Source organism: Natrix helvetica (genome assembly GCF_964273705.1).
Source record: "Natrix helvetica genome assembly, chromosome: 2".
In the NCBI taxonomy this organism is placed as follows: Eukaryota; Metazoa; Chordata; class Lepidosauria; order Squamata; family Natricidae; genus Natrix; species Natrix helvetica.
In genome coordinates this window covers 100,619,742-100,642,395 of record NC_138552.1, presented here as the reverse complement: position 1 = coordinate 100,642,395, position 22,654 = coordinate 100,619,742, and the positions used below count along the sequence as shown (strand labels likewise).

The window sequence follows — 22,654 nt, the reverse complement described above, 5'->3', positions numbered from 1 at the left end:
ATTGAAATTTGAAACAGAAAAACAAATGAAAGAATGTATGATAAAATTTTGGCTATAATATACAGTTTGAACATTGGGAAATTAGGTGGCTGAAAGGATGACATTTACATTGTGTTATAATCTTAAGAGAATTTTTATAAATTCTCAATGTAATTTATAAATATTATAAAAAGATGTAGTTGGATATGACACAAGAGAAATTGTTTAAAATGTATAAAGGCATTTTATATGTTTGAATATGTTCTGATTTATGTTGGAAATGTGAGAAATAAGAACGGACATTTTATCATACTTGGTGGATGGGTAAAGCAGTTACAAAACTTTGGATTCAAATAAATACACTGATTTAAAGGCTTTTAAAATGTAATATACAATTGAGGCCAGAGACTTTATTTTGGTCCATTACTAATGGAAAAACAATTAGAAAAATGCCAGGGAAACTTTTTCGTATATAAGTGCAGCAAGAGCTAGAAAGTTCTGGCAATATCTACAAAGGAGGAAAGGTTGATAAAGATGTTGCTGAGGTGGCCTATTGAATTTTTTGATTAGAAAAATGGAAACCCCTTATGTGTAAAACAGAAAAACTTATGATTTATGGTTTTGCTGAGTAGGCAGAATATATCATAGAAAGAAGAGAGTAATGATTTAATTTGAGGAAAAGAAATAAATTTAGAATTATAGTTATAACTGCTGTAAAGAAGATTGGAAGCCACTTCTTTGTATTTTTTTTTCAGCATTTGACTTTTTTGTTTCTTGCATTTTTAGCTTTTCAGCTTCGCTAATTTATATTAATTTTTGATCTTTGTTTTTAAAAGTCTTAATAAAATTATAACTATTATTTAAAAAATTAGAGAATGCAAAACTATGATAGGAAAATAAATTGCCAGAGTACATTTCTTATTTCAGATATGGTTTTATTACAATAAAAACAAAAATTAGCTTAGATTTTTCTACAAAAAATATGTAATAGTATGTAATCTACAGCCTCAGGTCTCCAGGCCATTATTGAGCAATTTTAGTTTCTAATACTGTAACCATATACTATATATGCCTACTCAATAGTATATTCGGTGGAGTTTGCCCTTCATTGAATATAGATAGCATCGTAGTATAATTCTTCCTTAAATGAAAGTCATTTTAGTATAATTCCTATATACAGTATTGTTTTTAATTACAAGATCAATAGATAGAAGAATTATTTTAAAATATTGTGGTTTCAACTAGATAGCATGATGTGATTACAGATAGTCCTTGACTTACAACCATGTTTAGTGACTGTTCAAAGTTACAACGGTACTGGAAAAAAGTACCTTATGACCATTTTTCACACTTACTACTATTACAGCATCCCCATGGTCATTTGATCAAAATTTGGGGGCCTGGAAAGTGGCATGTATTTATGTCAGTTGCACTGTCCCAGAGTAAAGTGATCATCATTTATAATCTTTTCCCACCTGGCTTCCGACAAGCAAAGTCGCTTAATAACCAAATTATTTACTAAACTCTGGTATAAAAGGTTGTAAAATGGGGCAAAACTCACATAACAACTATCTTGCTTAGCAACAGAAATTTTGGACTCAACTGTGGTAATAAATCAAGCATTATCTGCACAGATTTTCCATTAAATATTTTATCTTGAAAACATTTTCTAAAAAGACTGGCTGCATAGCTTAAACCAATGTTTTTATAAGTCTGATTAATAAACTAGGATTTCAGAAGAAATGGTGGTTTGACGGCTTAATGACACTGGAGATGGTCTCTACTCCAGCGGTTCGAGTCCTAGCACTGTGTAGCAAAGTGAGCACCCATCAGCTCGCCTCAGCTTCTGTCCACCTAACAATTTGAAAACATGTTCTATGCAACTAGACAAATAGGTACCACTTTGGTCGGGTGACGAGTTGATATTCTGTTCAGGCAGTTAGGTTCCTGCAGGTGCTGAATCTTCCTGGTTGTGGCACCTATTTACGAGGGGAAAGGAGGGGGCCTTGGATGAAGTTGCAGGAAGAGCTGCTTGTCTTTCTTTCTGGTGCAAAGCTACCTCGCCCTGCTATGGTGCACTTTGGGAAGCACACAAGCATGAACTAGAACAGAGCTGGTAGATTCGCAAGCCAATCTACTACTCTGCAATAACATTGTGATCTCCTGGCTAATGTAATAATGCCATACAATAATAACAATACTAGGATTTCAGAGCCATAAAATGTACAATCCATCCTGAAAACAAAGCCTGAATGGGCAATATTTTGAAAAGGAAAAAAAAAAAGTTCTAAATCACATAATGTAAAACAAAATTTGTATGTGACATTTGATTACTGCATGTAAACTGGTGATTGAATCCCCTTTGTATACAGAATCTCAATTCCTTTTAGAAATTAGTGCAATAGGTATATGGTGGTACTTATCTAAATCTGTAGGCAGCATATAAAGTGAGATTAGATCATTCATGCTCTGTATCAAAAGATTTGACAGAGGAATTACAAGCAAATCTTGCTATTTTCACCTTGCAAAATAAAAGCAACTTCTCATCTGAGGTAATGCAAAATTGCGTGACTATTTCTATATTACAACTGCATTAGAGGCATTGTGATACTTTTTGACAAATTCTTAAAAAACAACCGGAGACTGGTTTAGTTAACTATATGTTAATAGTCAATGTAAACAGAAACATTCTTTCTATAGATTCAACCTGGGTGTATGTTGGAAGGTGGGTACAAGCAAAGGAAAAATATAATAGGAAAGCTTATTCTTTGTCTTTCCCAACCTCTGCTAAAATCTGGAAGGAACTAGGTTGAGAGGGCTACCCTAAGCTGTGTGCATGAGATGAAAGATTTCTTAGAAAAATTCCCAGAAAAAAGTTCTAAACTGTCACCAATTGGAAAGCATATCATCTGAACTGACTCCTTAGAGCATGATTAGAACACCCATGCTGGGTTCATACATTGCATGAGTACAATTTGTTATGCCATGTTTTATTGAACAAATATTTACTGAATTATCTGGAGCTAGGCCAACATAGCACACTCAGTTAAAATCAAATAAGCCACATTAGAGCTGTATTATGTGGTATTGATTGTTGCCCCACTGGGGAGGTATCCCAAAATTCTGTGAGAGGACATTTGTTGACCAGAGCACAAGAAAAACATCAGTACAGAAAAAAGTAGGATATTAAAGCTCTATTTGTAATTATAGCTATTTTGCTCAGTATAATAAATGCCTCAATTTAACAAAAAATGAAACTAAAATCAGAAAGCAATAAGTAGCTAATTACTTTCACTCTTCACTTACATCACATGAAGGCCTTTGAAATAAGATTGAAGATAATTCTTCTTTGTAAACATATATACAAGATCAAGATTCTATGTTTCATAACTTATGACTCTAACTTTCCTGCCCTTGAAACACAGGATTGGTACTTGCCAAATTTACCTCATTCAAAATTCACATCATGCTAGAATTTTACCTGAGTAAGCCAAGAAACTGTGTCAAGATGCCATTGAGGACAAGGGAGTGATTGAAGTATTAAAAGGTTTAGTATAAAAGTACCTTCTTTTTCTAAATTATTGTATCATGTTCCCTTTTCTTCAGTTCAAACATGGATAGAACAAGTTACTATAAGTTTTAATATGGAGCAGGTGCATTCAAACATGTTATCCAAACATAACTTTGAAAATTTAAGACATAAGTTTATAGAAATAATGAAAATGGTTCCATATTTTTAAAGAAAACTTAGACCATGGTCACATTCAGCATTCTGAGAGAGATACGTCCATTTTACAAAAATTACTACTCAAATGTACACAATTATGTACATTCCGACATATTCATTTGTTGATATTGGCACTTGGAATTCCTGCATAGAAATGGAAGCAAAAACCAAATGGCATTTCAAATCCAGTCTTTATATAGAGTATATGAAGAAGATTATTGTTGTATCAACTAGGCTTGTTAATAATGGGAGATTTCTTTGGCAACAATTTCATCAAATTGAAAGCCTTGGATTTTTTTTAAAGTCAATGTTAATGCACACAATGTTTCCTCTTCTCTAACTGTAGCTATATGATTGGAAATAAGGCGTAAACATTGCCTCCTCTCTGACTATCAATTATCCCCTCCGTTAATCACACTTTAGAATTGGGTTGGCATTTAAATGTTTAAAATTAATCAATATTCAACATTAAAGCAGTATTCAAAATTCAGTTTTAGATGAGAACAAAAGTGTTGAGTGTTGTGGAAAAATAGGAGGAGGAAGAGATATTAGATATATTCAATGACCACTCTTGGGAGAAGTTGAGGAGGAAGTTATACTTGAAGGTGCCATGCTGGATCTCTACTCAGGAAGCCCTTGTTTATCCAACACGATACAGAGGGGAGAAGATCTTGACATATGAAGAGATCTTAGACTCACAGGGGAATTTGAAGACCAGGGAATCACTAGCTTCGCAAGGGTACCATATCGACTGGTGGCCATATTCCCAGATATTCTCAAGGTATAAAAAAGATCAGAAGACTGAAGGTATATATCCCTATAAACAAGAAATGGACAAGGTTCTTTTTGGAACAGAGAAAGGGATGCTTTCCAAGTGTTACGGATATCTATTGCTATTGGACGTAGGGGAAGAAGTGGTCAAAGACTGCATGATTGCTTGGGGACGGAATATAGGACGCACATTGGACTTTCAAAGTTGGGAAGAAATTTGGTTTAAAAATATGAAATTGACTATGGCAGCCTCTTATAAGGAAAATACATATAAAATGATATATCGGTGGCACCTACCACCGGCAAGACTTGCCAGAATGTTCCCTGGGATCATGCCTAATTGCTGGAAATGTGGTCACAGAGAGGGGACCTATTTCCATCAGTGGTGGACCTGCCCAATGGCGATTAAATACTGGAAAAAAATCAGGCAGTGGTTAATAGAAATCACCCGTCAATTAGATTTGAAACCTGAAACCTTCCTGTTAGGACTCAAACCCCCAGATATCAACATCGAGATATGGTTCTTGGTGTTGCACATAATCATTGCGGCAAGATTGGCATTTGCCCAGGAATGGAAGAGCGATCAAATACCAATGGATAGGGCAGTAATAAATAAAATTAATGAATGCGCAGAATCGGATAGACTAACAAAATTAATTAAAGGAAAAAAGGACTCAGAATTCTATAACTCGTGGAAGAGGTGGTACAATTGGGTACGGGAACGACCGAATAATAACAACTGAAGCAATAATATATGTTTAAATCAGATACTGGTAAATAATATTAATTAGAAATTAAAGGACAAACAAGAATTGATGATGTAGGTACGCTGACTAGTTGGCCTGCATATAGTGTAAATGTTGGTGCTAAATATTAGGCCTATTATTAGGATGGTAATGTCAAGTTTAGTTATTTAAACGTTATGATTTCTTGCGCTGTGACGGCAATATGTTTGAAATTATGTTTGTATGACTTTATTTTTATAAGAATAAATAAAAATATCTATTTAAAAAAAAATAGATATATTCAATGACTTGAGTTGTTTATAAAAATAAAGGTGGGATATAAATAAAAATAATACAAATCCGGCTAATAATAATTTTAAGTTCAATATAAGTCTTCATGACAACATTGCCATAGAGAATTCAGACCAGAAATGGGCATTCTCTGGTCTTCACATCTTCTTTTTTTAAAAAAAATGTTATATTTGTTAACTTAAAATAAAGTTTTCATTCCCTGCAGGCATTTACGGTACTAAAAAGCAAGACCTAAATAATTATTTCATGGATGCGTAAGGGGTTAAGAAGATTCTACATGTAGCTCAGTGTTCAATATCTATATTTTTGGAGATTAAATGTTTTATAGCACCCTTTATAACCCAAGCACTTTTATGCCTGTTTTCTTTTTTTCTTTCTTTTTTATAGCAAAGACACTGTTCTGCATATGTCTAAGGAGATAGTGCATGTTCTTCACAGGTTAGTATATTTCCAGTTGGGATATGAAATGAAATAGTATAAGCAGGCTGGAGAACTTAGTTATTATATTCCATTAGTCCAAACTGGGACTACAAATAGCAAGGAAAGCTGGAAGTTACAGTTCACACAATATGGAAGGTTACAGTTTATCCAGCATTGTAGGTTTGTTAGTTGTTTTCTCTTTCTTCAAGAAGTGTTGCATGGCTTAAACAAGGCATGTTTTATGAAATGTAACTTCAGAAGACTTGTAGTCTGAAATTATGTGTGCTTATTGAGAAGCAAGGCCTATAATGTTCAATGAGGTTTACTCTTAAGGATGTTTATATACTTTTCATATAAACTGTGGTTATATGATATAACCATATATCTATGGTCCCATTTACCAGTTGTTTTTTCAAGTATATTTTCTATAAAATTCAGTTTCAGATTTCGGCTAGTGGCTCTATCAGCAATTATTTAATATGTCATTTAGTATTTCACCTGATTAAAGAAGCCAGTTACAATTTAAACTTAAACTTTTGCTTAATACTGTATCATAATATATATAGCTTCATGTTAGGCTAGGCTAACTTCTACTTTTACAAAAAAACATGTTGAATATCGTAATGCAAAACCTTACTACATACAATCATTTGTTATGGAGAAGACAGCATCCTCTCCACAGTGGACAGTGCAATTTCATGGGGAAAAATTATATTGAGACAACACATAATTGTACATAGTCACAACACTGTAATGTACTCTGATGGTGCAACATGCAACACAAGCTAATTTAATAACTGCACTGCTTGAGCATTTCCTGCATTGGCAGACATTCTAAACAATTGTGTTTAAAATGAAATCCCCTTTATCTGTTTACCCACAACCTAAAATCAGTTTTGAAACTTTACATTTAATATGAAATTAAACCTTAAACAATGTTTAAGCACGTGTCCAGCTAATGCAAATAAAATATTCCAAGACAATTTCCCTTTTATCATTGCTGGTGGCTTAAATGGCATTTACTCATTCGTCTGCTGTAAACATATATAAGCATGGGTTACACCTTTTTTAATATCGCACATCAAATTTTCAGTTCCCTAATCACTGTGACATTAATTCCTCATGCTTGCATAATCTATTTTTATAATCTCATGTTATCTTATGCTGGTTTATGTTTGAAATAAAGTTGTTGTTTTTTTTGATTGCATAAGATGATCAAACGAAGGCTGTTTAATAACCAAAATTGTGCCTAGATAGTTTTCTCAAAACAGTTAATTCACTTAATGCACCTTAATGTTAATTACTGACATCTGTCTTCATCTGTTCAGTCTCTGTGTCACAAATTCTCGGTACATGATAGATATATATATGAGTAGCAGAAAAACAACAAAAAAATCATCTAAAAATCCTAATATTCCAAACAAAGCTTCAGGTAGAAAGTCCAACGGTGATGCAAGATATAACAAAGCCCCCAGGAGACAGAGGAATATCCTGATGCGGAACATCCAGAAGAGACCACCGACAGAAAACATTTCTCTGAATGCATGACGCAATAATGTAGGTAAATCCATAATCCTTTCCATAATCTAAACAAGACATACACAGTCAAAATTTGTTTATCTTATGCGCAAGATGTAATTTGCCACAGGAGCATTTAGCAGATCATAGCCGAGGCTTTTAATGTGCAATCAAATCACTTTAGAGCAGATGTGAGGAACGATGGCTGGCTCAGGCATTGTGGGAGTTGAAGTCCACAAGTCATAAAAGGGATATAGTTCCCCACCCCTGCTTTAGAGAGCGTTAAATTTCTTTCCCTTTAACCTTTAACATAATGATCTATAGCGGTCAATAAGAACCCAACCTCAATTTTTAAAAATGCATGGAATCTTGGTTGGACAAGCTAATAAAACAAGCGAAACACATTGAAATAACACAGTTGTGCAAAATCTTCTGAGGATAATCTCCCCTAAAGCTTTTAAGTATCAAGGTAGTCACATCCTTCTCCCCAAAGTTTTGAGCTGATTATTCAAGATTGTCTCTCCGTGCATGTACACGGAAGGAAATGCTTCTGCTAGGACCGCTATCAAGGAGACATAATCACCTTTATACTTCAAGATACCATATTCATATGCATATAGAATAAGAAGAGCATATTGTCAAGTTATTGGGTTAGATATATTTATTTCTGATTATTTTAATGTTTTTATTATGTAAGCCGCCCAAGAGTTGCTTCAAATCAAGATGGGTGGCAAATTAATTTATATAATAAATAAAATAACAAAAATAAATTTGGTACAAGGAGTATCACTTCAAATGATCTGCACAGCTTCATTAAATAAGAAAGACTGGTATCATAATTATTTAATATCAGAGGGAGCTTGCCTGCCAGTACTGTGTCAAAGATTCCCTAACAAATTCATGGCCTGCATGAGATTTCGACTAGAGATCATTTGGCTCACAGCTATCTCTTCTAACTACATTAGTACTTTTTGAGCAAGCCTGTTTGGCAATGACAGGTTGCACATTGCCACAAAAACAAAACAAAAACAACTGAAATTACCAGTCATATCTCTGTAATATAAATTACTACAGTATGGGTATTATTATCCCGCAAAAGATATTGTATGTTGAAGCACTATATTGTTGAGATAGCAGAAAGGTAGAATTGCTAAAGTTTTGGGGTGGGAGGGAATTAAAGATTATTCTGGTAGGCTACCTTAGATTTCAAAAGTTTGTATTTTTTCTAGCAAATCTCATATTTTTATCCTAAACAGCATGCTAAGAATGTTGCTACTAATGGTGATTCTTTATCTTATTTATGATTTCACAAATTTATCTGATTGGGTTAAAACTATGGTTTTAAGTCCGTCCTCTGAATGACATGGGACTCTGAATCAAGACGAAGATTGCTTCTTCAACAATGCTGTACTATGCAACGTGAACCAGAGAAGGAGATGGAAAATGACAAACATGGGCACAATTCCCATTTATTTCCATCCAATGGCTTAACAATGGCTACTGTTAAGAAAAATATTGAAATTAGCCTTCTACTTGTTCTTGCTACCCCAGCTTCATTCCGAATTGGGAAGATAGCTTAGACTTGTCAAACTCACATAAGGAAATGTAGCATTTGTCATAATAAACAGAACATTGGGCATATATTCTAATTACTCTAGCCTCATACATACCGATCTTGGCTGTCCCGAGAATCTCCTATTATAATCACTAATGTCATGAAGAACTTGTGCTGCATCCTCTTGTCCCTCATCAAAGAGTGGTAAAAATAAAGTTACCTGAATTTAAAAAAAAACAGGTATTTAATATCTTCATGTAGAATCTACCTTCCTTTTCTTGCACAGTATATATATTTAAAAGTGTATATTTATTTTTATTTATTTATTTGAATTTGTCAAACAAAAACGAGGCAATAAAAAAATAGAAATACAATGACAGGGACCATAGGTACATTAGTGCACTTATGCACGCCCCCTCTGCTGACCACTTAAGTATGAAGTAAGGTTCGTGGAAGTCAATTTGTGACTGAAACTGAAAATTTGAGGCTGAGACAACTGGATCAGGTAGTGTATTCCAGACTTTGACAACTCTATTACAGAAATCATATTTTTACAGTCAAGTTTAGAATGATTTACATTGAGTATAAAGCAGTTATTCGTGATTAAAACAGAAAAAGTCATTTACAGGTAAAGCATTACTACGTATAATTTTGTATGCAATATCTAGGTCTGACGGCAAGCGACGCAGTTCTAAGTTATCCAAGAATTCCACGCCTATAAGCATAGGGAATTCTATTTTGTACAGAAGAGTGCAATACGTGAAATATATGGGTAGTCCTCATCTTACAATCATTCATTTAGCCATTGTGTGAAGTTACAATGGCACTGAAAAAAGTGGTTACAAGCAGTTCACGCAGTTATAATTATCACAACAGACTCAAACTCAACCCCTCCAAGACCGAGTGGCTGTGGCTACCGGCACCTCGGTTCAGCCAGCTGATACCATCGCTGGCCATAGGGGGCGAACAACTGTCCCCTGTGGAACGGGCGCGCAATTTGGGCGTCCTCCTTGATGCCCGGCTGTCAATGGAGGACCATGTGGCAGCCGTGGCAAGGGGGGCGTTCCACCAGGTCCGCCTGGTGCGCCAATTGCGCCCCCTACTGGACCGGAGTGCCCTGCGCACGGTCACTCATGCGCTGGTGACGTCTCGCCTGGACTACTGCAATGCCCTCTACATGGGGCTTCCCTTGGGACGCATCCGGAGACTGCAGCTAGTTCAGAACGCAGCCGCGCGGGTCATCATGGGGAGTACACGATACTCCCACGTAACACCCCTCCTGCGCGAGCTGCACTGGCTGCCTGTGGCCTTTCGGGTGCGTTTCAAGGTATTGATTACCATCTTTAAAGCGCTCCATGGCATAGGACCTAGTTATCTGCAGGATCGCATCCTACCACACACGTCCCTACGACCAATCCGCTCACACAGGGAGGGACTCCTCCTGGTGCCGCCCGCTAGGCAATGCCAGCGGGCGACACCTAGGAGTAGGTCCTTCTCTGTGATGGGCCCAACCCTCTGGAATGACCTCCCCCCCGACATCAGAACCACCACCGACCTCCGCTCCTTCCATCAAAAATTAAAGACTCACCTGTTTCAATCAGCTGGCCTGGCACTCTCTTAGTTTTGCCTCCTGGGGATATATTTTAATTGGGTTTGGGTATTTTAATTGGGGATGTTTTTTAGGGTTTCCATAGCATATTTATTTCTTGTACAGTCTTATCTCCTCCATCTAAATGTTTAGTATTTAATTGTTTTTATATTATTTATATTGTTATTCATGTATTTTATTTGCATTTTATCTGACTGTACACCGCCCCGAGTCCCTTTTTGGGAGAGGGGGCGGTTTAGAAATCCAAAGAAATAATAAATAATAATAACAACAAAATTTGAGCACCTGAGAACTGGAATGTATTTACAATGGTTGCAGAATCCTGGGGTCATGTGATCATTATTTGTGATCTTCCCACACTCCTTTCAACAAGCAAAGTCAATGAGGGAATCCAAATTCGCTTAGCAATTGCAGGGATTAGTAGCTTAACTACCATGATTAAAAAAAGGTCATAAAATGAGGCATATCTTATTTAACAATTGGCTTGTTAAGCAATGGAAATTCTGATTCCAAGTTGAGGATTATTTGTATACTTAAGAGTAATTTGATTTGTACTATAATATGGGGTGGACTTGCTCAAAGGCAAAAAAAATTTTTGGATGAAAATACATACATAGTTAGAAAAAATGATAAAGCAACATATAGATTTAAAGCCAGAAATATTTTTGTCAGGTATTCTGCCAAAAAAATTATAATAAAGGAAATGTATATTTAATACTATATGTTTTGATGACAGTGAGAATTGTATTTGCACAACATTGAAAAATTGAAGAAATTCCTTCAGATGAATATATAATTTAAAAAATATTAAGAGTGTGCGGAAATGGATAGGTTAACAGTAAAGATAAAGGATAAAGAAGACATACGTAGCATATTTTTTAACTTGGGATATGTTTTACCAATGGTTAGATAATAAAAATAGAAATTAGATGTGGGAAGAATATTATTATATACAAGATTATTATTATTGTTTATGATTGTTGTTATTGTTATTATAAATTACCCAGACAATACACTGTTTATTGAATATTTATGTATGTTAAAGATGTGTGTGTGTGTGTGTGTGTGTGTGTGAGAGAGAGAGAGAGAGAGAGAGAGAGAGAGAGAGATTGATTGATTGATTCTCAAGCAAAAAGTTTTGGAAAGAATGCAGATGTATTCCTGCCAGGTCTTTCTTACAATCTATCGGTATTAAGCATATTACTAGGATCATAGAAATTCAGGTGCTTACTTATTATACTTTAAAACTATATAACAACTGTGATGTTCAGAAGGGAATACAAATAGATTAAGAAAGTATAAGAAAATAATTGCGTACAAAAGCAGAATAACAACATAAAAACATAAAGAGGAGTGCATTTGATGTACATAATTGCTAAAGGTATGGAGAAGAGAAATAAGGATATCTAGAAACCAAGAGACCAAAATATAGATGCCAAGTAAGCCTGGTGGATATTTCATACCTGGGATAACCAGAGAAAAAGGGCTCAGGTGGTAATCTTACAGTCTAAGTAAACATGAAAGGTGATCCAGGGCTTAAACTATGCTACTTAAGACATTAAAAAGCAAAAATTAATTTAAAAAGGAACGGCAAAAGTGCAGACGGTAAAATATTGACATATTTGGCAATGCTTGTTAGAACTGTATAAAATTCCAGTTGCCTTGTTTTGAATCTGAACTTTCTCAACCATTTTGAAGTCCTCTACATAAGTTGGAGTAATCCAAATGGGATCTAAAAACCTACATATCTGTTCTGTGTTGAGGCACTTGTCAAATTAGTGTTCAGTAAAAAGTTCAGAAAGCCAGGACATTAAGCACTCTAAACTTTTAACTGAATAGTTGCAGGAAAGAAGCTTAAAGGAAGATTAAATTATTTCTTATCTGTGGGAGCATTTGATAGCAACATGTAACTACTTATGTTCTGGTTGGCTTCAACTTTAATCTATGAAAAGTTTATCTCAAGTAACCTTTGTTGGTGCTCTGGAATGTTTAGTTATTTTTCTATAAAATGCACCTTACTTTTATCTTATGGAATTCATATATAAAATCCTACGTTAGATTCTAAAGAAAATGTTATTATACTCTAGCTACATATTGCATCATTTTTTAAATATATTACGAATTGACGCTAAAGACAAGAAAAGCAAAAGACATAGTAAACCAAATGTATTTAAAATCACAGTTTAAAAAAAAGCCTAGGACGGTACTCAATTTCCTAAGTTTCCATTTATACTTAGGACACAGCACACAACAACATTTGTAAAATTAGAGCTAGAATTTTACATCAAAATATGCATATTACCGTTTGTCTGCAGATAGGGCAGTGTATCGCACCTAGCCATGATCCACACCTCCAATATGCAATAATGCAGGAACCTAAAAAAAAGAATGTATTAATTTCTTACACTCTAAACATATGTTGTGTGTGTGCGTTCATAGATTCGTAGGTATGCTGGTCTTGTTGTATTCGGGTCTTTTCCTGTGTAAGATTGAGATTGTCGTGGCAACATTTCAGCAAGGTCCCACTCGCCGTCTTCAGGCTGGTGTTTTCGGCTTCGTGCTTGTGTGAGTAAGGCGTGGTTGGAGCTGTCGTCTTTCTATAAATCTTGGTGGGGGTGTGTGGAGTGCTGGCTTTGTAGCTGTAAGTGGGTTGATTGGCTGTGTAGTTGCATCCTGATTGGTAAATGGAGTTGATGTTTGTAGATTGGTCGGCTGTTTCGTATCATCCTGTGTGGCTGAGGTGCTGGCTGTGTGTCCGTTGTTCTTTTGTGTTGTAACGACTGGGTGGTGGGTGGGGTTCATTTGTTGACTAGGACTGGTTTTTGCCAAAACTTTGCCAAGATAATCTCAATCTTACACGGGAAAAGATCCGAATACAACAAGACCAGCATACCTACACCTGTGAAAATGTACGAAAACAAATATCTTACCTCTACGGGGAAGAAACCTTCCTGCTCACCAGGACCTACGAGAAACTTGAAGTGCAAAGAGCCACCATCTTATGTGACCTCACATTCCTACGCAACTGCCGAGACAAAAGCGTGATTCCCACATGCTTCCAACTAAAATTCCATTCAAAAACCTCAGCCATTAAAAGGATCCTGAAAAGAACTGAATTAGCCCTAATCAGAAATGAACTCCACAGGAAAAGATTCCTACTAGATCAAACCAACCAGGACCTACTCACTCTTCACCTCAAACTCAGCAACAAAATCTACCTAGCCCTCTGGGACAATGTCACGATGTTAAAAAGTTTGCTAGACATGAACTGACTGAAACTGACACTGAAGAGTTAAACTGAGAAAGATTTATTGCGCAGGTCATAAAAGTTATCTGAAAGTGATTTATTGCGCATGTCTTCACACATTCCAGAGAGAGGAGAAGGAGAAAGAGAAAGCTTTTCCTTCTGATTTTTTGTCCGGCTGCCAAGTTGGCAGACGGAACATTTATTATCAAAATGTAACCATTAGTTAGTTCTGTTTTATTTACTTTTATTATTTTCGTATTAAAGTTTGTTTATTAATTAGAATATACTTCTCAAAGACTTTTATTTTCTTTTCTTAACATCTTAATGATATGCTGCTGGGAATCAGCCCGGTCCATAGACCTCATTTTTCTTCAGGGTGTTTTTCCCCTGACAGACAAATCCAAACAACTAGCCCTCTGGAGAGCCGAAACAGAAACATTCTACAAGATAGACACACACACCAACAAACTCCACAGACTAGAAAAACAACAGAAGCCCCCCCCCCCCCTCCACAGCAATTCATGAAGCAAATAGTACACAACATATCAGACAGAACCCTCACCACAGCAGAAACCAATGTCCTCTCCACACGATTCAACTTTGCAGTCGCCCCTAAATGCATCCCCACTGAAAACATCATATGCAGAGTTGAAGCTACTCTCACCAAAATCAACCCAGATGAAGCCAATAAAATCAGACTTGAAGTCACCCACGTCCTCTGCTCCAGCAATCCACCCAGAAGCAGCTTACAGAAAGAAGAACAAAAAGCGCTCACCAATTTGAGGAAAGACAACAACATAATCATTCTCCCAGTAGACAAAGGCAAAGCCACAGTGGTGATGAACACGTCTGACTACCAAGCCAAACTATCCAACCTACTCCAAGACCCCACTTACAAACCTCTAAACACAGATCCCACCTCCTATCTGGAAAAAACCACCAAATGCAAAATAAAAGCCTCTCCCATCAGTGAAGAGATCCAGCAAAGAATCATCCCCAGAGAAATCACCCAGATGCCCCAAGCTCTATGGCTTCCCCAAGTTACACAAAGAAGGAACAGCACTCAGACCCATAGTCAGCTCCATAGGCTCACCTCTACAGAATCTTGCCAAATTCCCCGCCAAACAACTTCAATCCTACACAGAATCCATCATCTCACATGTACAAAACTCACTCCACTTAATAGAAACAATAAAGAAACAAAACCTACAACCCAGCGACTTACTCATGAGCTTCGATGTCATATCCGTCTTCACCCAAGTGCCTATAAAAGAAACCTTGACAGCCATCCAGAACAAACACAACCCCCCATAACACATCCTGGATCTGACCAACCACTGCCTAATCAACACATACTTCATCCATAATGGACAAAGATACAAACAGATAGAAGGAGCACCCATGGGATAACACCTCTCACCTGTCATTGCAAACTTATACATGGAACATTTTGAAACTAATGCCTTAGATAAATCTGAACACAAACCCAAACTCTGGCTTAGATATGTTGATGACACTTTTGTGATTTGGCCACACGGGAAAGAAAAACTGGACAACTTCCTCACACATCTCAACAGCCTACACCCCAAAATACAATTCACTATGGAAATAGAAGCAAACAACCAACTTCCCTTTCTGGACGTCCCAATCTACAAAAAACCCAATGGCTCCCTAGGACACACCATCTAGCGAAAAAAAACAGACACCAACCGCGACTTAAACGCACAATCCCATCACCACCCTGCACAGATCAACTCTGTAGCCAAGACCCTCATCTCCAGAACCAAACGCCTAGCCGACAAAGACCACCTGAAAACTGAATTACACATTCTCACAAATGTATTAATCTCCAGCGGATTCCAAACAAAAAACAATTACCAACCTAATCCAAAGGGAGACTCCCCCCAAGAACCGAGACACAGAACAGGACAACGGCATCACCCTCCTCCCTTACATCAAAGGCACCTCAGATAAAATCAGCAAAATTCTCCACAAGCACAATATCAAGACAGCCTTCAGCACTGACCAAAAAATAGCCAACATCTTAAGAAACCCCAAAGACAAAACTCAGCTAGAAAACCAAGCAGTCTACGAAATACTATGCAAAATCTGCCCTGCCACATACATTGGACAAACTAATAGGAGAATAAATGCATGCATCGCAGAACACAAGAACGCAGTCAGAAAAAAAGAAAAAACTTCCTCCCTTTTCCAGCACCTTAAAGCTACAAGACATGAAATTGATTTTGAAGGAACCAAATCAAACTCCAAAACAGAACACTTCAACAAGAGAATAATTATGGAAGCCATCGCAATAGAGAAACATGCCCACAACATGAATAAACGTGACGATACATCCCGCCTACCAGACATCTGGAAACCAGCCCTACTGAACAAATGAACCCCACCCACCACCCAGGTCATTACAACACAAAAGAACAACGGATACACAGCCAGCACCTCAGCCACACAGGATGATATGAAACAGCTGACCAATCTACGAACATCAACTCCATCTACCATATATATAGTAATAACAAGAGATCAGCTGAAATAATTAAAATAGAATTTTTTCACTTCTTTAAGGCCAATTCATTTCCAAAAACAGCATTATTTTGCACAGTTCCTCAGAAACTCTTTCCATTTCAAGGAATACAAGAAATTATTCATATTTTATTTTTATTTTTGCATACCACAGAAAAGATGTCCACAATTTGTTTCAATGGGAAATGTAGCCTGTTGTAAACACACCGGGCAGGACAAATCAGTATAGAAATGTTGCCTGTCACCAACACTATTTTCCTGGGGGTGGGGGAGAGAAATATAATTAATTTAAGCAGAACAAATAATTTTATTTGTGACAAGCTGCAAAATAGCTAGAGTGGCATATTTAGAAGAAAGAAATCTCAGACTTTGATAATTGATAAAGGAAGGAAGCAATAAGATCATACAATAGAACAACACAGATACATGACAGCGCATTCAACGAATACACTTGGATAAGATGAAAACTCATTTTGAAACTTCTTAGAAACTTTATCTTTCTGTTGCCCTTTGATGACCATGATTAAGAAGGAGATAACAGTTTATTTATAATTCTTATGTTTCAACTTAGTGTAGCTGCAGCATAGTACTTATAACATAAAAGATCCAAGCTTTCAAATTATAGTTAAAGTTTTAGGACCCTATGGAGTCCCTAAAGCTTTGCTTCTTCGATAAACATTTTAAATATATATTCCTGCAAATCCACATCAACACCTAATTTTGAAATGACATAATAAAGTTTATTTTTAGCACAAAGAATTAAGGTATCCAAACCCTATCAATCGTTTCTACATTTGGTGATTACTTGAGAAATTTTCTGAGATATAATCAATTTATATCAAAAAGAATCTTTAATAGACATTTTAAGTACATATTCCTGCAAATCCACATCAATACCTAATGATATATTTAAGCACAAAGAATTAAGGTATCCAAATCCTATCAAACTTAAACATTTCTACATTTGGTGATTACCTGAGAAATTTTCTGGGATATAATTGATTTATATCAAAAAGAGTTGTGTATAATTGTAAATATACCTGTTCCGATTGTATTTGTTGTCTAACTGCCCTCACGAGCTCTTGATTTTCTGGATGAATATCTGATTGCCCATCTCTGTTAAGAGAAGAAATACTATTAATAAAACATTTCAAAAATGGAATCAAACAAAACAATATAAATTCATCATGTTTAGACTTCTGAGGGTCTCTAATCTTTGCATGCTGTTATTTTAAGAGTTGCTACATTACTTGAACCATAGATGAAATCTCCAAAGATAATATTAATCAAGGTTTAAAATATACTGAAACATTAAAACTTCAATAACCCATTGTATTTAAGATAAAAGTGACAATACATTATTTTTCCGTTGCATAATGAAATCCTTGGCTGAACATGCTTTGCATTGTATTTTTCTTTTCATTTTTAAAATCAGTTTATAATATAAAATACAAAAATAAATAGTAGGAAAAATAAGGGAGGGAAAGGAGAAGTGTATAAAAGAAAGGGGAAAAAAGGGGCGTTGATTTCTGCTTTTCATTGTATTTTATCGTTGACCATATAAATATTTGAAGGTAAACATGCAGGTCCAACTTTAAAATCTCTAATATCCACAATAAAACAAGTAAACAAATCCCTCACGTGACAGGAACTGTCATAATTTTATTCAATATTCTTAATTGGTTAATTTTAAAAATTAGTCAGCATAGTAACTATGCGACTTAAATCCGAGTTCTGTTTAAGCTTTGCATTATAGTAATACTTTCTTTACTTTCTTTCCAATTTCTTTTAATTACATTGCATATGATTAGCATTTGCATGTGGGGCAGGGAGGTTAATCAAAATTTATTTTAATTATCCTCTATGATAAGTAAGATGAAAAGAAAGCAGTCTAACATCAATGAGTATTACAGCTTGTTTGAACCAAATCTCCCCAACTTCCAAGCATGCTGATTAGCAGCTCTTCTGGATGTTGCTCTCAGAATGTTTAGCCAAGTAAAACTAAACTATAATTCCAAATAGCTTAATTTATAAGACATGAATAAAATTGACATTCTTCAGCAACAACAAATCTTCTAGTGCTATTAACCTTTTACTTCACCTTACCTTAATAGCATGTATGTCAGTGCAACAAGGAATGTGATGCTAAGCACTATTGCCAGCAGAACCTGGTCACTTATTCCTTCTATCATTGAATCGCTATCTAGTACCAGTCTTTGAACTTCAGTTTCCTGGCTGGCCATTCCAGAGCTAAAACTTGGGAAACATATAAATATGCATTTATTCTTTGGTACAATTATTATTATATTCTTATTTACAAACTAATAAATAAAAACAAATCAACTTTCACATTTTTAGCTTGTTGCTTGACTTTCAAATGGCTAAGATTAATTCCTTTTCCATATAGTTAAAACAGAGTAATATTGAGTGATATTCTGATTTCCTGGATTATGACAGTCCAGTAGGAAGTAGGAATAAAACGTCTTTGAATGAAAATGGTTCCAGAAAGTAGAAAGGGAAAGTCACTGATGCATAATAAGACAAATATATATATATTAGCATGTACTAAAGACAGATTCTAATCCCAAAATTTGTATTTTAAAACTAGGAATATTGAGGTATAGCAATAAACTGAGATTTCTTTCAAAGAACATTCTGGGTTTCAGTTTGATGAGGACGTGCGCATAGCATTAATGTTAGCACTATTATCATGACATTATGAAATAAAATATCCTTGGCTTTCTAGCAGATAATTGATTTTATATTTTTCAGGATGTTAGATGGCTTATTGATTTTTTTTCGTATAAATTGTGAATTTATTATTGCACTGGTGATATTTTTATTTGTAAAGGTGTTTATATTCCAATGACTAAAACACTTCCAGAAAATAATAATTAAATAACTGAATAACTTAAAACAAGGCAGCGAGGAAAGATGCAGTATACTTAACTAGGGATAAATAAGAGTAATGTATGTTTTCTCTCCACATTCCAAGTCTCTACAAGTTAAAAAATACTTTTTAAAAAAGCAACTCTTCCTTGGAAACTGATACAAGCTGTCCTTACCTATTCTTAGAGATTTTTCAATACCAGAATTTGACAGTAGAATATGAAAATGAAAATTAATGGGAGCCTGAACATCTCTTCTCTACGACTAAGCAATAGCATATTTCTGTAATCTCCACCATGCTTCAGTCTGTCTTCCTCTACTCTCTAGAATATGTGCAACTGTAAAACTATCTGACAGCACTGAGACCTTTAGGTTAAAGAAAAGACAAAATAGCATTTTCCAGTTCATAAAGCCAATTCATGCAGAGATCTGTAAGTTCTCAGAAAGCCTCTGTGCAAATGCCAAAAAGGGAAATCCTTGCTTTAATACAATGATATATTTAGATCAATGCCCACTCTTTTACCTCAGCTGGGAATGAAAAGACTCATCACTGTGTCATCTTCAGAATCAAAGGAAATGTTTCAGATGCTGGAGTTTGAAAGCTCTGAGTTCTGCCTTGGAAAAAAGAGATATTTTCAGGCTATTTCTTAACTTCTTATTTTAGCATAGCATTGGTCCTACATTATTTCATGTCCAGAAACAGAGATATAAAGAAATCTATCCTCGCATGGAATAAAACATGGTGTAAAAATATCATAAGAAGAAACTATAAATCACATCTATCCACAAATAAGACAGGAACGAAATTCAGGTGGTCCTTGACTTACAACTACAACTGACTCCAAAATTTATGTTGTTTTCTGCACTGGAAAAAAACTCCTGCAGTCCTCATGGATATTAATAAAGGTCTATAACAGGTAGTCCTCAACTTATGACCATAATTGAACCCAACATTTCTGTTGTTAAGATACTTGTTAAGTGAATTTTACCCCCATTTTATGGCCTTTCTTGCCTCATTTGTTAAGTGAATCACTGCAGTTGATAAGTTACTAACCCAGTTAAGTGAATCTGGCTTGGCCATTGACTTTGCTGGTCAGAAGGTTGCAAAAGGTGTTCAAATGACTATAGGACACATCAACTGTCATAAATATGAACCGGTTGCCAAGCATCTGAATTTTGATCACATGATCATGGGGATGTTGGAAAGGTTGTGAAAAATGGTCATAAGTCACTTTCTTCAATGCTGTTGTAACTTTGGTCACTAAATGAATTGTTGCATGTCAAGGACTACCTGTACCTGTTGCAAAAAATAAAAATCTGCCATATGCCAGATTTTTTTAAAAAGATAATTTTCCTTTAAAGAAACTTAAAATCTCCCTAGAATAGTTTAAGTACAATATTCTATAATCTATTTTATTTTTTAGTGTTGGTGCTTGACACTAAGTTTACTGCCATTCATGCTGAGTAAACTATAAATAAGCCAGTTTGAAAGGAAAACTGCCATGGAGAATAGAGATACAATTGCAGCAATGCCAACATTCCAAAGAATTCTGTGACATCTGAAGTGAAGTTTTCTTGAGTGAAGTTTACTTTGATACATGAAACTGTCCATAAAATGTAATTGCATTTTTGCAGTTAAGGATTAAACCTGTCAATAACCCAAACCTAAGAAAGACACCAACAAACCCGGAACCATCCTACCATTCCAGATCTATTCACAGGTACTATTTATTCTGGCTAACTGAAGAGCTTCCATTATAGTGTCTACAAATTTTTCTCACTCTTAACATACAGCACTTTGACTTCAAAAAGAGAACACAAAGAACAACACTTGGCGATCTTGATGTTGTGAATCTGCTAACACAATAAGCTCCACTCTCACTTCTTTAGAAAAAAAATGCAAAAAAATCCAACTAGTCTACTTTCTTCATTGACTATCAACTGACTTATCACTATCAACTTTGTAGGATTTTTCTTCACTGTCTGCAACTTGATTTTTTCCCCCCACTTAAGTTTCTTTCACTAAATTGGCCTTTTGCCTAGGTGAAGCAGCTACAATCTATTACATCGTTAATGCTTTAGAAATAAGCGGAATATTTGTCAATCTTATAGCAACTTTTAAGATGTCTGGAATTCAACTGCCAGAATTCCCCAGCCAGCAATGTTGGCTGAAGAATTCTGGCAGTTGAAGAGGAAAACACTGGATTAGCATAAGAAAACGTAGAAAAATACATTTATATATGTTAATGAAAGTCAACCATCCTGAGGTATAGCAGGGCACACATCTTAGTTATCATTCCACGTGCTTGCATGCGGAAGTCCCCAGGGCTCAAACTTCGGCATTTCCAGACAAACTTTGAAGCAGTCGTGGAGTTACACTGAAGAATATACCATGACTGCTTCACCTGATATACTTATTTCTGATTAAGTTAATCACAGGCTATGGAGGTAACCCACTTTTCTGGTTCCTTCTGTACTACTTGTAACTGTGCAGCCTGGTTTTGTACAAACCTAACAAACATGCATAGATCCTCTTTCAATTCGGAGTTCTCCCCAAAACGTAACCAAGGAGCATTTCCCATCCTCAGCCATTGTCTATGGAGATTCTCAATCATCCATGTCATGGTTGTCTCAAAGGTGCTTTTTCAAGAGGCAACTGGACTTTCTGGTTTTTCTTTTAAGACGTTTCGCTTCTCATCCAAGAAGCTACTTCAGCTTCTTCACGTCTTCAAAGAAAAACCAGAAAGTCCAGTTGCCTCGTGGAAAAAAAGCACCTTTGGGACATCCTCAGCCATTGTTACAACAACCATGCAGACAGTTTAGATTTTACCATTAAAGTTTAGAAACAGCCTTTCATCCTGCAAAGCGCGGCCGATATCAGGACCGCTGTTTCTTCCTGGGCTTGAAGTTACTACGGAATAACTCTTTGCAAAAATAAATAAAATGGGGCAACGGAAAGGGACTCCTAAGGCGGCTCCCTGTCCCCCGCCGACACCGCGGGCTCCCCCCTCCCTTAAGAAAAGACCATCTTCGCAAGTCGGTCATTTCTGCAAGCGGGCGGGACTTCGCAGGCGGTTCTGCAGGAGGAGAACGGAGGGGAAACCCGCCTTGGCCAAAGCGGGCAGGAAAAGGCGAATTTCAACACGCGGCGGGGAAACCGCAGGGGAGCGCAGCGAGGGCTGCTGCCCGCGGAGTCAGCGGTATCGGACGCCCGGCCCCCGCGCGCCTTCTGTACCTCAGTCCCCGACGGGCGCCCGCCAGGCCTGTCAGCCCCCAGCAGAGACAGAGACGCACTCCAGCCAACCCCGGCTTTGCTCCGCCCCCTTCGCCCTCGGCGTGACTGAGCCGAGCCAGCGGT

At 36.3% G+C, this 22,654-nt stretch overlaps 1 protein-coding gene across 4 annotated transcripts; it reads right to left on the bottom strand.

The window, feature by feature from the left end:
• Nucleotides 1-6,703: 6,703 nt before the first annotated feature.
• RNF170 (ring finger protein 170) lies at nt 6,704-22,646 on the bottom strand. 4 transcript variants are annotated; one of them, XM_081940568.1, is made up of 9 exons: nt 22,532-22,646; nt 19,820-19,907; nt 19,473-19,508; nt 18,514-18,657; nt 17,448-17,523; nt 16,557-16,665; nt 12,919-12,992; nt 9,123-9,227; nt 6,704-7,520 (listed from the first exon to the last, which is right to left on the bottom strand). In XM_081940568.1, exons 4-9 carry the CDS (start codon nt 18,648-18,650, stop codon nt 7,251-7,253), a joined length of 771 nt encoding a protein of 256 aa, XP_081796694.1. In that variant the 5' UTR covers nt 18,651-18,657; nt 19,473-19,508; nt 19,820-19,907; nt 22,532-22,646; the 3' UTR covers nt 6,704-7,250. The 4 variants fall into 4 exon arrangements, with proteins under 4 accessions (XP_081796694.1, XP_081796692.1, XP_081796691.1 ...); XM_081940566.1 differs by lacking the exon at nt 19,473-19,508 and having other exon boundaries at nt 19,820-19,911; XM_081940565.1 differs by lacking the exon at nt 19,473-19,508.
• Between the last annotated feature and the right edge of the window lie 8 nt (nt 22,647-22,654).